The sequence below is a fragment of the Myxine glutinosa genome, chromosome 1 (genome assembly GCF_964187855.1).
Source record: "Myxine glutinosa chromosome 1, kmMyxGlut1.1, whole genome shotgun sequence".
Taxonomy (NCBI): Eukaryota; Metazoa; Chordata; class Myxini; order Myxiniformes; family Myxinidae; genus Myxine; species Myxine glutinosa.
The window spans coordinates 194715570-194731869 of NC_136261.1; the positions used below are offsets into that span (position 1 = coordinate 194715570).

General features: G+C 45.4%; 1 protein-coding gene across 2 annotated transcripts; it reads right to left on the bottom strand.

Moving 5' to 3' along the window:
* Window positions 1-1216: 1216 nt before the first annotated feature.
* Window positions 1217-16023, bottom strand: LOC137432648 (lysophosphatidic acid receptor 1-B). 2 transcript variants are annotated; one of them, XM_068124738.2, is made up of 3 exons: window positions 15817-16023; window positions 5031-5781; window positions 1217-2063 (listed from the first exon to the last, which is right to left on the bottom strand). In XM_068124738.2, the coding sequence occupies exons 2-3, from the start codon at window positions 5764-5766 to the stop codon at window positions 1747-1749; spliced, it is 1053 nt and encodes a 350-aa protein (XP_067980839.1). In that variant the 5' UTR covers window positions 5767-5781; window positions 15817-16023; the 3' UTR covers window positions 1217-1746. The 2 variants fall into 2 exon arrangements, with proteins under 2 accessions (XP_067980839.1, XP_067980846.1); XM_068124745.2 differs by having other exon boundaries at window positions 15725-15832.
* Between the last annotated feature and the right edge of the window lie 277 nt (window positions 16024-16300).

Genomic DNA, 16300 nt, shown 5'->3' on the forward strand with positions numbered 1-16300 from the left:
GTTTTCACTTTGTCATTATGGGGTATTTTGTGTAGATTGGTGACAAAAAAATCTCAATTATTCCAATTTTAAATTCAGGCTTTTGCACAACAAAATGTGAAAAAAGTCAAGGGGTGTGAATACTTTCTGAAGGCACTGTCAATAGGGAGTGTGAAACGTAGTTGCATGTGATGGAAACGATGTTTTTATCTGTCATTAGTAGTTGTACAAATCTTTAAAAAACGCCTCATTGTGGGTGGCTTTAATTGTTGATGGTTTCTATACAGATGACAATAAAATAGAGAAGAAGAAAAGAAGGCTACATATCTGGATGGGAATAAATGCTGTTGTTCCAAGTAAAGTAAAACCTAGTTATATTAACCTGGTAAATGAAAGTTGTTAGAGTTCAACTCAGAAACTCTATTTAAGACCGTTACATGTGAGAAAATAAAGTCTAAGAGTTAACAGGATTGTGTCCAAGGAGAAAACGTTTTGGTGCCAAATTTTCGGTGTGGCCAAAACCCTGAACAATGTTTGTCATGGAGAAACTGCTGGACCAATTCATAATTGTCTGCTAAAGACCAACATTTTGGAATGTGTGTGTTCAGCTTATGTGTGTTCAACAAACACCCACACACACACCAAGGGCCATGTGTTCAAAGTTTAGGCTCATGGAGAATCAAAAACATTGCAAATGCCATGTCCAAATAAAACACAGATTTTTCACTGAAAGCTAAATGGTTAATCTAGAACAAATTGTTGAAGTTACATGTATAGGAGAGTGAGTTAAAAAGTTTTCCCTTAGCCAAGAAGCGAAACAACGCCAGTGAAACTCGATGTAGGTTTTAACCGTTTTTCAATCCAGTTTTCAGCCAATGTAAAATATTTCTCCCAATGTTGGGTGGGTTTTCTCCCCTTCGTATACATGGGCGTTCGTATGTTGGGTGTTCGTAAGTCGGGCGTTCGTAACCCGGGGACTGCCTGTATTTCACCTTTCATAACAATTTGAATCGATGTTTATGATGAAAGCAGTAAATTTTCTTTGCTGATAGTGTACACACCACCATTTACATTATACAAAACAACATTAGAGGGAAGATGAAACCAAGAAGAGGTAGAAAGAAGGTACAAGCCAATGCATGTGATGTGATAGAAGCTTGAGTTATGACATGGAAATACCAGAATGTGTGCTGCAGCAATATCAATGCCCATTAATGAATCAACAAGCAGTGAAGGGTAGTGTTCCTTTACAATTTATTGGGCACTCTTGTTTGTACTGGCATCTCACAGTCTCTGATTGTCTCATCTCACAATTCAGAACTTCCCTAACTTAGTCTGTTTTCCAGATAATGATAGAATTAAAACAGAAAACCTGGAACAAAATGTCAGGGCAAATGCATCCATAATTGAATGTGGAATATATTTTATAGGGACAATGTCAGTTTATTACCTGGTATATCACATTTGCATCTCCAATAGTTCATACAGGTATATATAATGGGTTTGAGAGGGGAAGGGAAGGGGAGGAGATGAACAGGAAAAGGGGCAGAAAATTTAAAGCCAGATCCCACTTGTCCGTCATGACTGCCAAGCAGCCCGATAGGCAGCGGCACTGCACACATGGTCAAACCATGCACAATTTAGGAGGAATAACTAAACTACTTTGATTTAAAAAAAAAAACAGTCATAAAAAAAGGTTTATAATACTGGGGTCCATGAACCTGACTCAAAAGCAGATTCTTGAAGAAAGTCAAAACAGTCCAAGAGTCAAGGCTCTGGGCTAAGGAAGCTTCTTTCTGGAGTTGCAGAGCACAGCTTTGGTTGATGCGAGAGACTTGGGCCCACAGAAGAACTCGTCTCCCGCTGATTCCCACTCAAACTCCCAGTTTGCCGGCATCGCAGGATTCTTTTGAAGGTGCTCAGCATCTCTTTGTCACGGAAGGAGTAGATAATTGGGTTCATAGCCGAGTTGACCTCTGCTAGGAGGAGGAAAAACTTCTCAAATGCAAGGATGTCGCAACTTGGACAAAACACATCGAGCAGAAGTATGACGAGGCCTGGCGTCCAGCAAACAATAAACGCTCCTGTGGGGAACACAGACACCATAGTCACTTAACTTTCAAACTGATAAAAGACGTTTCATACACTGTTTCTCCAAGCAGGCACTGGGAGAAGGCAGCCATAAAAGAGTGGCATTTCACCAGTCCTCACTTTGGAGCTGAAAATTCAAGGACAGGCTTTGCAGGGGAAACATCAATTATTGTGCCAGTTTGAATTTTCAGCATATCTGAAAACCCAACATTTCCGCTCAACTTCCACCACTCAGAACCCCCCCCAAAAAAGCTCAGGTCCGCCTTACATTACAGTTTGTTTAATTCACCTTCCCCTTCACCCATCCTTGATCCTACTCCCCAATCTTCCCCTCCCTACTCAAAGCCTGCATTCCCGGCTGGCACTCATTTCCGGGGGCAGGACTAACGCAGGAATGGCCATTGGCAGGTGATCAAACAGCCTTCCTCTCATCTCTATCCATGCCTTTTGCTCGAATACAAAACGCACCCACAGCTAGCTGAAAAGGGTGACCCTTAGAGCGGTATTTCGGATTTGCCTTTTCCTAGTTGTGCCTCACCCTGTCCTCTTTGAATTACGTCTCTCCATGTCTCCTGCAGTGCAAAAAATGCTCAATGGTTCACTTCCCTCATCGCAAGACTAGGTCATCGTACTAAACCCGAGAAATTACTCCGCGCTGTCCTTCCACCCGTATACTGCCCTTCTAATTTCTCTCGGTATACATCTTCGCTACCACTCTTCTTACACCCGAGTTAGTTTTGACGCCGGTATTCACCCAAGGCTGGATTTTCACAGGGGGCTGTGCAAATTTATCCAAACTGTATAAAATTTGTGTCTGCACAATGTTTTGTTTTAAGAGTGTAAACATGCTTACTCAATTGAAGGCCACTCACTGTTTTGTTTAGGTTTAATGACGTGTCTTGAGGCAGTGGTGGCATTGTTTATCATGAGGTGGATTGAAAACCTATCTGAGGCATCTGTAAATATTATAATTAAACACCACAGTCAGTCTTATCATGTGATGATTTTCTCGACCCTATTGTCTAAGTACAATTGTTATTTGCAAATAGTAATCTTGCAAAGCAAGGAGATCTAATGAGGATCCCCCATCCCTGCCCACCCAAATCCAGATGTTTATTTTCTTCTTTGCCAAACCTGCAGAACCAATTTACAATGAAGTGACACAGAGCGAATGCGCAGGCCGAGCAGCCGAGCAGCCACACACCATCCAACTCGCCCACAACCTGGTTTACATTATGGTAGGTCCCCATGGAACTGCTGCGGCTAGTATTAACGACGGCTGCACGCAAGCCTAAAAGCCTAAACATCAGACCATCATTCTGCCTCCACAAGAACCACCCTTTCCATTTATATAGTCCGCTTTGATGTACCGATTACATAAAATGGTTGGTAATTTCATTTGATAATGCTCTCTTCTAAGGTCTTTATTCTCCCTGGATTATAACTCTTATTCCTTTTCCTATCTCCAACTCCTCGGTGGAAATATTTGTACTTTGACTGATGTTTTTATTTAAATCCAGGCCACCTTATTTGCATTTCTCTTTACATCAATCGCTTCGTCATTGTATGAAGTTACGTCTGTCCAGGCGGTATTGATGAAACATTACAAAAACCAAGCATCTTCATTGGCTTAAAATGAAGGTTTGAACAATTCCTCTTTATGATTGCTGTCTTTGGTAAACCCTAAAGAGAGTCTTGTTCCCTGCCCTCCCTCGTCACTCCCTCTCCATAGCTCCCTGACTCGTCGCTAAAAGGATTTTCGTGTGTGCATGGCATGCTGATCAATCTCTTTTCCTTCCTGTTTTCCCATTCTTGTATTGCGAAAAATTCTGCAACACTCACTCCACTGGCAGAGGCATGGTGCTCAGACTGGGGGCATGCATCGATCCTGAAAAGCGATCCATATCAGATAATCTCGCGGAAAAGCAAGTTTGGGGAGGTATTGAGCGAGGGTGAGATGTTTGTTGGTAATTATTTGTTTGGGATTGCAATAAGGAGATTCTTTAAAAAATCTAGGTATACAGCACTTTGGGACACATCTAAGTGGGAAAATGCTCTGTGTCTACAAAGGGAAATGCAAATGAATACCAAATCTGAGTGACATCTCTAATAAGGACTTCTTATCTGAATGCTGCTTAAGGATATCTCTTGTGCTACATCTTCCTTCCTTCCAGGATGCTATTGATGTGAAATCCATTGTAGATGCCGAGCATTCTTCAACGGGGACTTTTCACGAAGCAGAGCTGAGTAGATGTTTTTGCATGATTAAAAATTTGAAAATGGATTTTTCTATATGAAAGGTCAAATTACATGCAAGAATGGACCATAAAACCAGTCGCTACTCGATTGATTTTTGTATACGACTGACAACAGGAGGAAATGTCATAACGATTAAAACCCTCACTCACACCAACACTTATCCAGTTACGTCAAATCGTGTCCGACTTCTGGTAAAATTAATGATCCAATTTCTCCAAACATCCCTATCCTGCACTACTTCCTGAAGCTCTGGCAGAGACAGCTTGATTGCATCCTTTACTCGAACTATCCAAAACACTGACACTACATCGACATAAAGAAGTCCCCAATACCATTCGGGAAAATGAATGAATGGTTTAGGCAAAAAGGCATGTTTGAATTATGTAAAGCAAGAAAATAAATGAGTCAGTGTGCTCCAATAAAATTAAGAGAAAGAATTAAGGAACAGGAGAGGAAGCTTTAGCACGAATGCATGAATGGGTCAGATGGCTGTTTATATTTCATAAACTTTGCATCCATTTCATCTGGAACTTATTCACTTCCTATTAGTGCAGCACAAAGAAATACTGGTGTACCGCTATTATTACACCCTTACCCACACCTCAAAATAGATTTTCAACACTTGTATATTGGTCTTGTCGTCCAACCTGCTTATGTAGGTAGCAATTAGATGAAAGAAAAGACACAAAGGATAGTCTCACCCAACACGATAGTGACGGTCTTAAGAAGGCCCATGATTGTCTCACGGTTCCGTCGGGTTGCTGAGCCAGTACGTGCCATGCGCATTGCTCGGCTGCGGACGTACACGAAGATGTGTCCATAAAGGCCCACCATGACTAGGAAAGTGGAAAGATTTGAGACGGCCCAGAAGATGAGGAAACTTTCGCTATACAGCGGTGCCATGGTCGAACAGCTGGAGATGCTACAGATGCAATTCCATCCCATGGTGGGAATGGACCCTACCAGGATAGCCAAAAGCCAAATGACACCAATGACCACGACCACGCGCCGTACGCTCATCCGTGTGTGAAGTTGCATATGGAACACAGTGATATGTCGCTCAATTGCAATCGCCAGCAGGTTGGCCACTGAAGCAGTAAGGCTGGTGTCCATGAGCCCCTGCCTCAGCATCCAGGTGTTGATTGTCAAGTGTCTTGTGTTGGGCCCTGTATTGAAGATCAGGTAGCAATATGCGAGCCCGGCAAAGAAATCTGCAGCAGCGAGATTAGCCATGAGGTAGTATATGGGAAAGTGGAATCGCCTGTTGATCACTACAGCAGCCATGACCAGGAGGTTGGCAAGCATGATGAATACACAGAGAGCAAAGCCCAGAACCACGACAACGCGATGACCAACAGTCCAGCCATCATGCAGTGGCTTGCCACTCCTATTGTAGAAGAATGAGATGGACTCATTGTTGTAACAATGTCCATCCATCTTACCACAACACCACTGTGAGCAGAAAAAAGGGAAGAATGCAAGAGGTTTTCAGGTTACTCATTGAATAAACAAAGCATTACGCAACCATTTTTGACACTAACAGTAGTTACTAAAATTAGGTATCTGCTAACTCTATTCCACTGATAGGCCGGATCTGCATCCGGACCTGAACCAAGATCAAATTGGCTTGTTCTTGTCACCTGCGAAACTCATCCACCAAGTTTTGTCATAACTCGTCCACAACTTTTTGAAATAGCATGCCATATGTTTATGGTTTTAGGCTCCATCTCTCAATGGTGAAGAATTACTTAAAACATTTTTTTTAAATATCGTATCCAGATCTGGAACTTCACCAAAATCGAATCAATTCTTCCTTGTCAAACACCCAATCTGTCCACCAAGTTTCGTCTGAATCCGTCAATAACCTTTTGAGATATCCTGCTTACAGACAAAGAGACGGGTGTGAAAACAACCACCGTCCAACTTTGGTGGCGGAGGTAAAAAGAGCTGGACTTTTTATCCAACATGAAGTATTCCTCTGATCAACAAGTCAATAAATGTCCATCAACAGCTCACAAATACCTTGATGAAATGCACACACGGGTGTAGGCATACACCCACATGCACATTAACACGATCGGGCTATCTATTTAGTACATATGCAAACATGGCCAAATTTTGACTCCCCCCTCCTCCCACATCTCATGATGATGCGCTTCCCTTCCATCTACCTATTCCCATATCCTCCCAAACTTATCTCTCTTCTATTTCCCTTCCTCCCACACCCCCAGGGGCTGCGTTAGTGATTTGGGGGCCCCATGCAAAACACAATAATGGCCCAGTGAGCCCTATTCTTGTAATTACCTTCGCAAAAGCGGAAGGTTATGTTTTGATCGCTGTGTATTTATTTGTATGTCTGTGTGTGTGTATGTTAATCGCATAACTCAAAAAGTATTCAACCGAATTGCATGAAATTTGGTGGGATGATTGGTTATTATACGGGACACATTTGATTAGATTTTGGGAAACAGATTTGCTCAAATTCTGACTATTTTTAACTCGATCGTATTTCACTCAAAGTTATGAGCGACTGAAGAAGAAGATGTCCATCCAGGACGTCATCACTATAACGCGATCTCCCGCGATCATTTCAACCTCAAAAAAAATTATAATTGCAGATTTGACAATAGATGAGGCATATTAACAGACGAATGAAACAGATTTGCTCAAATTCTGATTTTTAAAAATCGATCGCATTTCACATAAAGTTTCACATCGCATACACTCCCATGCCAAGTACAGAACAGTAGCTGCGGCGAAGGTATGCGCTCTACCGAGTGCCCGGATTCTAGTTAAGAATGAATTAGTTTCATGTGGTTGACATAACAACACTGACATAATATACTGTATATATATAATATGTATATAAATATGTGTGTGATTAACTGTGAGCCCTGTTAATCTGTCCTCACACAAAAATACATCACAATTTGGTGCCCATCGACAGTCTGTATGTCTGACGTCGATGTATTCGGTTGTAACTTGTGCAATCTCAACCAATTGAACATGCCAAGGGGACTATGCATCATATGGCAAAGGTTGTAGAGACCTAATTGCCCCCTCACCTGGAGTTCTGAAGGTGGGATGACGCAAATTATTGTATCTTCATAACATGTACTGTGTACCGCCACTCCCGGTGGTGGTGGCACAGGCAGGGTATTATGAGTGATGCTTCAGAACGCTCAATTGTATCACAAGTAACAGGACTCTATTATTTTCACACTCGCTTAGCTTTTGTTGCTTTAGACCTCACTTGACTGCAAAAAATCCAGAGGAATTCCCATGTTTTATTGCCCTTTTTCCCCCTTGCAAAGGTGTATGTATAGCAGCTTGACTGTCGTTCCACCTTATTGTTGCATTTCTTTCAAGGCACTTCAAATGACAAAAGTAATAATAACCCATTGCATGCCTCACTGAGATAATTTCAGAAAAGAAGGTGAGGAAACCTAATCATATACAGTACCTTTGGGTAACCTAATCACATGTTAAGCATATCATTAAAACTTTTTGAAGATAGAATGCAGACTTCCTCTTGATGGAAAATGGGTGTTGGTTTTGTGGAGGAGGAAATAAATGCACATTTTATAAAGTATTTGTTACTCCCGCCACCGAAGGTGGATGGAGGTTATGATTTCACCCCTGTCTGTCTGTCCGCAAACAAGATATCTCAAAAAGTTGTGGACGGATTCAGACTAAATTTGGCAGAGAGGTGGCGTATGTGATAAGGAAGAATTGGTTCAATTTTGGTGAAGATTCAGATTCGGATCGCGCGAGTAGAATTTTTAAAGTGATTCTTCACCATTGGGAGATAGGGCCAAAAATGATATACTTATAGCAGGATATCTCAAAAATGTTGTGGCCGGATTTGGACGAAACTTGGTGGAAAAGTTGGGTGTGTAACAAGGAAGAATTGGTTCAATTTTGGGGAATATCAAGATCCGGATCCAGCTAGTAGAATTTTTAAGCGATTCTTCACCATTGAGTGAGATGGCCAAAAACCGACATATAACAGGATATCTCAAAAAGTTGTGGATGGATTTGGACGAAACTTGTTGGACAGGTTTTGTGTTTGACAAGGACGAATCAATTCGATTTTGGTGAAGATATATATATATATATATATATATTTAACTAGCCTAATGCACCCGGCGTTGCCAGGGTTCTTTTTTGAATTAATTTACTACTACAATTCAGCTTTTACTCACGGCCGTGGAAGATTGACTACTATAATTCAGCTCAGCTTTTAATTGTGAAATGGGCCCAGACCGGCCGAGGCGGCCTCGACCGGCTTCGCCACCGAGCCTATAACCTTCCCGGGGCCCGTCCCGACTTTTTTAGTTCTTTTTGAATGAATTTACTACTATAATTCAACTTTTACTCGCGGCCATAGAAGATTGACTACAAGAATTCAGCTCAGCTTTTAACTGCGAAATGGGCCCATCCCGGCCGAAGCCGCCTTGACCAGCCTCGCCACCTAGCCTATAACCTTCCCGGGCCGGTTCCGACATTTTTTTGTTTGAGAGGTTTCCTCCTATCTTTCACCGTTCAGGAGATTAGCTTGTGCAGACAAACAAACAAAAACTTTCTTTTATATATATATAGATCGAAGATAGATAGATAAACAGGAAGTAAATTCCTGCATGGGGCTAGTGTGAAAAAAAATTCTGACTCAACCCGGGACTCGAACCCACAAACCTCATCACTTACACGGTGACAGCCCACTAAGCTATTTACACACACACACACACACACACACACACACACACACACACACACACACACACACACACACACACACACACACACACACACACACACACACACACACACACACACACACACACACACACACACACACACACACACACACACACACACACACACATATATATATATATATAAAGCAGTAAAGTATGTTTGTTTGTTTGTCCTCTTATAACTCGAGAACTACTCATCGCAGAGAAAAACCAAAGGAATATTCGGAATCAGTACGTCTCAGAGCAACTACAGCACACCGTAAATTTTTTAAAACTTCGGGTTTTAAAATTAGCGTATTAGCGCAGAAGCGCTAGCAGAAGAGGGAGGGAATCGAAGGGAGGGAGCGCAGCGCTCCCTCTAGCGCTTCGCAGCGCCAGCGCTTCTGTTAGCGTAATTAGCGTATTTCGGAACGTTAATTTTTCAACTTCATTATTCGGAATCAGTACATCCCAGAGAAACTTCGTAATGTTAATTTTTCAACTTCATCCGATTGACATGAGACCAACGGCATGTGACAGAGAGTGAAACATACATGCTACATTTATTTGACGACAATGAGTTCCGACTTCCGGGTTAGTGCCGCCAACCCTGTTAGGCGCCTCTTGCGGCACACAGGGAATTACCAGTGAACTGGTACTCAATTTGCCGACCTCGGTAGGATGACAGGCTGAGTCAACCCCCCTGGTGTTAAGGGGGAGGAGGAGGGGAGGGGGAAGAGGAGGGGAGGGGAACGGGGGGGAGGGGGGAGGGGGAGGGGGGAGGGGGGAGGGGGAGGAAGGGGGGGAGGGGGAAGGGGGGAGAGGGGGGGGGGAGGGGGAGGTGAAGGGGGGGAGGGGAAGGGGGAGGGGGGAGGGGCCCTTCTTCCCCCGGGCACCCCCACACCCTCCCCTCCCCCCTTCCCCTCCCCCCTGTTCCCCTCCCCTCTTCTTCCCCCTCCCCTCCTCTTCCCCCTCTCCTCCTCCCCCGCCCGGCAATGCTGGGTACTTCTGCTCGTATATATATATATATATATATATATATATTCTGTTACGTGGTCCTCCCGGTAACTACCTGGTCTTGGTGACCCCCGGACCGTGGGAGGGACCCCGCCAGAAAGATATATGGTTTATACGCTTTCGTAACGCAATCAATATGAATTCCGGTCAAGAAGAAACCCCACACCAAGGATCCGGAATAATCAATAATATATTCACTGAGCAATCAACAACCATCAACAATGCACAATCAATATTACAACCATGTGAACTCATCTACACAAACTCTAAGATGGCCATCTTAATCTTATACATTCCTCACGTGAGCCCCACTCCTGACTCCCTCCGTGGTCAATGTCTCTCCTCTCCGCACACGGGCGGTTGAACGAGCCCCGGGCGGACGTGCTCTAAACGTGCCGTCTCGGACTGGGGCCGCGGCTGCAGCGCACCTCCTTGCCAAGCCACGGGGCAAACCCAGCGCGGCGTCCAACGTGCGCGAGGCCCCAAGTGCGACTCTTACGCGTCCTTGTCGATGGGCAAAAACCCAGCGCGGCTTCCGACGCGAGCGAGGCCCAACGTGCGGACCCGTACGCGTCTTTGTAGACGGGGCAAACTGTCCCGGACGCTTGGTTTCGTGCACGAACTCACAGTGACTGGACGTGTCCAAAGGTATTTACCGCCCAGGTAACTCCTCTCGCCAGACGTTTCGCAACGGCGCGTTTTCCGCGCAGCGTAAGGTCGATTCCCCCTTCTCGTCGTCGCGGGGCGAGGAAGAAAAAGCCTTCCTTTTCCTCGTGTCTTTTCTCCTCCGTTTCCCGTCACTTCCGCTTCCGGCCACTTCCGTTTCCTGCCACTCTTTCAGAAGGGCTCCTGACCCTCCAACCACAACAACTACACAACAACTTAATATACTACACACGGAAGCAAACACCTGCATGGTAATTCACATACATTCACATAAATATGTAACACTCCCCCCCTTCAAGAAAGAAAGTTTGAACCCAGCGAAAACTTTCTTTGCCGGCCAATTTGGAGAAATAAACCAGATAACTCAACCCCCCCACATTATCAATTCCCCCCGGGCACAGTTATCACTTAAAAATAAAGCCAGTTAAGCCACTCGATAGCACTTTTCCGGGAGGCCAAGCCGAGTATTCACTACATGGATGCCTTTAGGAACGCGGAGTTCACGGTTAGTCCGTGCAGGAAAGTTCTCTACATGGGCGCCTTGAGGAACGTGGAGTTCACGGTTAGTCCGTGCAGGAAAGTTCTCTACATGGGCGCCTTTAGGAACGGCGTTCACGGTTAATTCGTGTAGGAATCTTGGCTCGGCGGCTCCGCCGCCTTCAGTGCTTCAACTTCTCGGAACGTCCCTAATAATTAGGGTGGGACCACTGGTCCCTGTAGTCCCCTGAATACCGGTCTTCTTCTCGGCCACTACTTTGCCAATTCTTCCTTCGGGAGCGGCCGTAACTCAGGGAGCCTCCATAATAATATTGACTGCGGCCACCACCAAAACTACCGCCCAGTTGTCCTCTCCTGTAGACCTCTCGACGCCTACGAAATGCCTTCCCTACTGTTATGGTCCGACCCTCCAAATCCTTGCCATTCCAATTCTTCTCTGCCTCTCTGGCGTCTTTTGTGCTGGCAAACGTGACAAAGCCGAACCCTCTTGACTGTTGCGTTTCCCAGTCTCTTACCAACCGCACTTCCACCAGCGGCCCATATCTGTTGAAGACAGAGGTCAGAACTTCTTCCTCTGTTTTGAAGTTCAGTCCCCCTACAAATAACTTGGCACTTTTGTCACCATCCCGAGCTGGTGTGGTGTTATTTTCCCTGCTGGGCTCTTTCTCAACCCTCAGGTTACCATAAACTTGACCCCCGGCCAAATCATTCCCGAGAACCACAGATACACCCTCTACAGGAAACGTGGCTTGTAAACCGACGGTGACCGGTCCTGACACCAAATCGGACTCCAACTGGATGACCTGAAGGGGAGCACTAACACCGCCCCCGATCCCCTGTAAACGAACACTATCCCCCGTTGCCGTCTCCTCGGACCATGGCAAAATGCCTTCAAGCATTAAAGATTGATGGGCCCCTGTGTCTCTCAATATCCTAACCGGTCTCCGGTTAGTCGAGGCTCCATCCAGTGACACAAACCCCTCGGAAACAAATGGTTGGTAACCCTCTTGATGGCGATTTCTTACGCTAGCCATCGCATTCGGAGTTGTAATAGTCGGACTCCGCTCTGGGTTGTCCCTTTTCATGAGGTAACAACTGGACATCAAGTGTCCAGGTTTTTTGCAAAACGCGCAAGTAGGCCCGGAGGAAAAACTCGGGGTCTGCCTCGGGCCCCCCGAACTATAAGTTTGTCTTGGGCCCGCATCCCTCTGATTTCGAACCGGTGGGGTATCATAGTTGTCCCCATAATCATCTCGAGGCCGCCGCCATGTATGGTCGTTCTCCGCACCTGCTGTTCCCCACCTCCCCTGCGGAGATCTAGGCGAGGAGTTAGGTTCGTGGACCCCTATTCGGTGGGTTAAGGCATAATCATCTGCCATGGTGGCTGCGTCCCACAACTTTGGTACCTTCTTTTCCTGCAGGTACACTTTGATGTCCTCGTGGACACACTGCTGGAATTCCTCCACCAGGATCAAGTCCCGCAATGTCTCGAAGTCTTTCCCGACTCCTTTTGACTCACACCACCGATCAAACATGTTTTCTTTCACTCTGGCAAACTCCACATGGGTCTCACTCTCCCTCTTCCTGGCATTCCTGAATTTTTGCCTGTAAGCTTCCGGAACCAACTCATAGGCCTTGAGGATGTGCTTCTTCAGTACCTCATAATCTGCACATTGGTCCATTGGTAGCGCCGAATAAATTTCCTGAGCTTTCCCCACCAGCACACTTTGTACGAGTATGGTCCAGGCCTCCTCCGGCCAGTTTAATTGTCGAGCCACTTTCTCAAAGTGTGGGAAGAATTTCGCGACTTCCTTTTCACTGAACGGTGGAACCAGCCTCACATGTCTGCCCACATCCCAGGTTTTCTGGTGAGGTGTCGACCCCGTCAGCAAGGGTGGTGCCTCTCCCCGTTCTCTCATTAACTCCAGCTCCTTGACTTTGATTTCTTGCTGAAGCTCCATGTCACGTTCCTTTAATTCCCTTTCCGCTTTTCTCTCCTCTGCTTCGAGGTCCCTTGCAGCTCTCCTTTCCTCTGCTTGTTCCTTTTCTCTTCTTTCCTGGAGTTCTCTTTCCACTCTCCTTTCCTCTGCTTGTTTCTCTTCTCTCCTCTCCTCTGCTTTCCTTTCTTCTTCTGCTCTTTCCTTTTCTGCTTTCCTTTCTTCTTCTGCTCTTTCCTTTTCTGCTTTCCTTTCTTCTTCTGCTCTTTCCTTTTCTGCTTTCCTTTCTTCTTCTGCTAACCTTTCCTGGAGTTCTCGTTCCACTCTCCTTTCCTCTGCTTGTTTCTCTTCTCTCCTCTCTTCTGCTTTCCTTTCTTCTTCTTTGATCCGTTCCTGGCTCCGTAATTGCAACTCCAGTTTCCGGAGCTCCACGTCTTCTGGTTCTTCGGGTAGCCACTCCCAGGCTAACTCGTCCCATGTTCCTAATCCCACCATAGATTGTATCACCGTGGCCTGCAACTCTGCCTTCCTCAAATTAGTTCGGACCTCCAAGTTAAAATGTTTGGCCAATTTCAAGAGATCCGACTTTAGCAACGCTCGGAACTGTGCCTCACTCGGGGTTACCCCAAAGTTCTGTGCCACAAACGCCATGGTGCCTATCGTTAACACCTGTTAACCTTCACCCCAAGACTTTCCCCAATTTCTCAAAAAAAAATATTACCAATTAATAATTAATTAATAAATTTTAATTACCAAAAATATTATTATTTTATTATTTTATACACTTTTAGATCCCGGACGTAGACCCAATTGCGAAACCGCAAATCGTAATTTGGACGAGCCCCCAATTCTGTTACGTGGTCCTCCCGGTAACTACCTGGTCTTGGTGACCCCCGGACCGTGGGAGGGACCCCGCCAGAAAGATATATGGTTTATACGCTTTCGTAACGCAATCAATATGAATTCCGGTCAAGAAGAAACCCCACACCAAGGATCCGGAATAATCAATAATATATTCACTGAGCAATCAACAACCATCAACAATGCACAATCAATATTACAACCATGTGAACTCATCTACACAAACTCTAAGATGGCCATCTTAATCTTATACATTCCTCACGTGAGCCCCACTCCTGACTCCCTCCGTGGTCAATGTCTCTCCTCTCCGCACACGGGCGGTTGAACGAGCCCCGGGCGGACGTGCTCTAAACGTGCCGTCTCGGACTGGGGCCGCGGCTGCAGCGCACCTCCTTGCCAAGCCACGGGGCAAACCCAGCGCGGCGTCCAACGTGCGCGAGGCCCCAAGTGCGACTCTTACGCGTCCTTGTCGATGGGCAAAAACCCAGCGCGGCTTCCGACGCGAGCGAGGCCCAACGTGCGGACCCGTACGCGTCTTTGTAGACGGGGCAAACTGTCCCGGACGCTTGGTTTCGTGCACGAACTCACAGTGACTGGACGTGTCCAAAGGTATTTACCGCCCAGGTAACTCCTCTCGCCAGACGTTTCGCAACGGCGCGTTTTCCGCGCAGCGTAAGGTCGATTCCCCCTTCTCGTCGTCGCGGGGCGAGGAAGAAAAAGCCTTCCTTTTCCTCGTGTCTTTTCTCCTCCGTTTCCCGTCACTTCCGCTTCCGGCCACTTCCGTTTCCTGCCACTCTTTCAGAAGGGCTCCTGACCCTCCAACCACAACAACTACACAACAACTTAATATACTACACACGGAAGCAAACACCTGCATGGTAATTCACATACATTCACATAAATATGTAACAATATGTATATATATATATATATATATATATATATATATACATATATATATACAGTATATATATATATATATATACAGTATATATATATATATACATTTAACTAGCCGAAGAATAATTTAATTTACATCTTTCACATACATATATATAATATATATATATATATATATATATATATGTGTGTGTGTGTGTGTGTGTGTGTGTGTGTGTGTGTGTGTGTGTGTGTGTGTGTGTGTGTGTGTGTGTGTGTGTGTGTGTGTGTGTGTTGTGTTCCATGTTCCGAATGCAGCACAAAGCTCATGATGTTGGTTTCTTAGGTCCAAATCCCACATGCTGTGGGAAATTGTCCACCGGCTCCTAATGTCCATATACCGTAACTTATGTGAAATATGAGAGATCCTCCGAGATCCTAATCAGACATTGCTGAAGGCAAAGTTGTAAAAAGACATTTCCCCAATCAATCGTACCTGCGCACTTTTAACCATTTTTCCCCACCAAGGGCTTCTCAAAATAAGAACAAGGTGCCAAACGTGCGCAATTTTAATTATCACTTCATATGTCTAACTGTCATTGCGTTTGATCAAAGGAGGATTTCACAGGAAGCTGCGAATAGGATGTTAATGACGTTCATCATGAACAGAAACACTTGAACTTGTATCCACAGCTCACATTGTTCGAATGAAAAAGTTAAACGTGCGCCATCCAAAAGGTCATGCTGAAAGAATGTCTATGCACACACACAGTGACATTTCAGCAAAATCAAAAAGCTCACCTCGATAACACTATTTTACAGCCATAAGCACAGCCGCGGCATAACCCCCCTGCGTACACTTTAAAAGGGAAACTTCATCTTCACGCACTCACCCTTCAGCACACGCTCGTCCCGGATCCGCAAGACGCGAACAAAGCAGAGGAAAAGGCTCCGCCCTCTCTCGCTTCGTTCCGCCCTCTCTCGCTACGCTCCGCCCAATGTATGTGAAACCACTCCCAGATGTGGCTAAATTCCGCCCCACGCCGTACGATATCCGCTGTACTGCAAGCTTGGGCTATACAAACGAATTTCGTTGCACCGGATGCATTACGAGCGCACATTGGCTTATAAGCTGTCGAGGATCTGGTTCGAATCCAGACCCAGCTTTAACCTGTCATCTCGGTGTTTCACAGGCAGGGTGATACATCAATGACAATGTGTGCGCCGTCCCTCGGATGGACGTTAAACTGGGCGCCCCATCTGCTAGAATTACTTAGTGGACGTTAAAGATCCCACGGCGTCTTTCGTGGAGAGTAGGCGAGCCATCGCCGGCACCGTGAACAAATTCCAAAATTCCTGCCCTAACCTTAGTCGAAC

Bases quoted from the DNA above. Each gene is read 5' to 3' on its own strand.
- LOC137432648 (XM_068124738.2), bottom strand. From the start codon at position 5,766: ATGGATGGACATTGTTACAACAATGAGTCCATCTCATTCTTCTACAAT. The intron at 2,064-5,030 runs GTGAGACTATCC...TGTTCCCCACAG, and splicing joins GACCGTCACTATCGTGTTGG to GAGCGTTTATTGTTTGCTGG.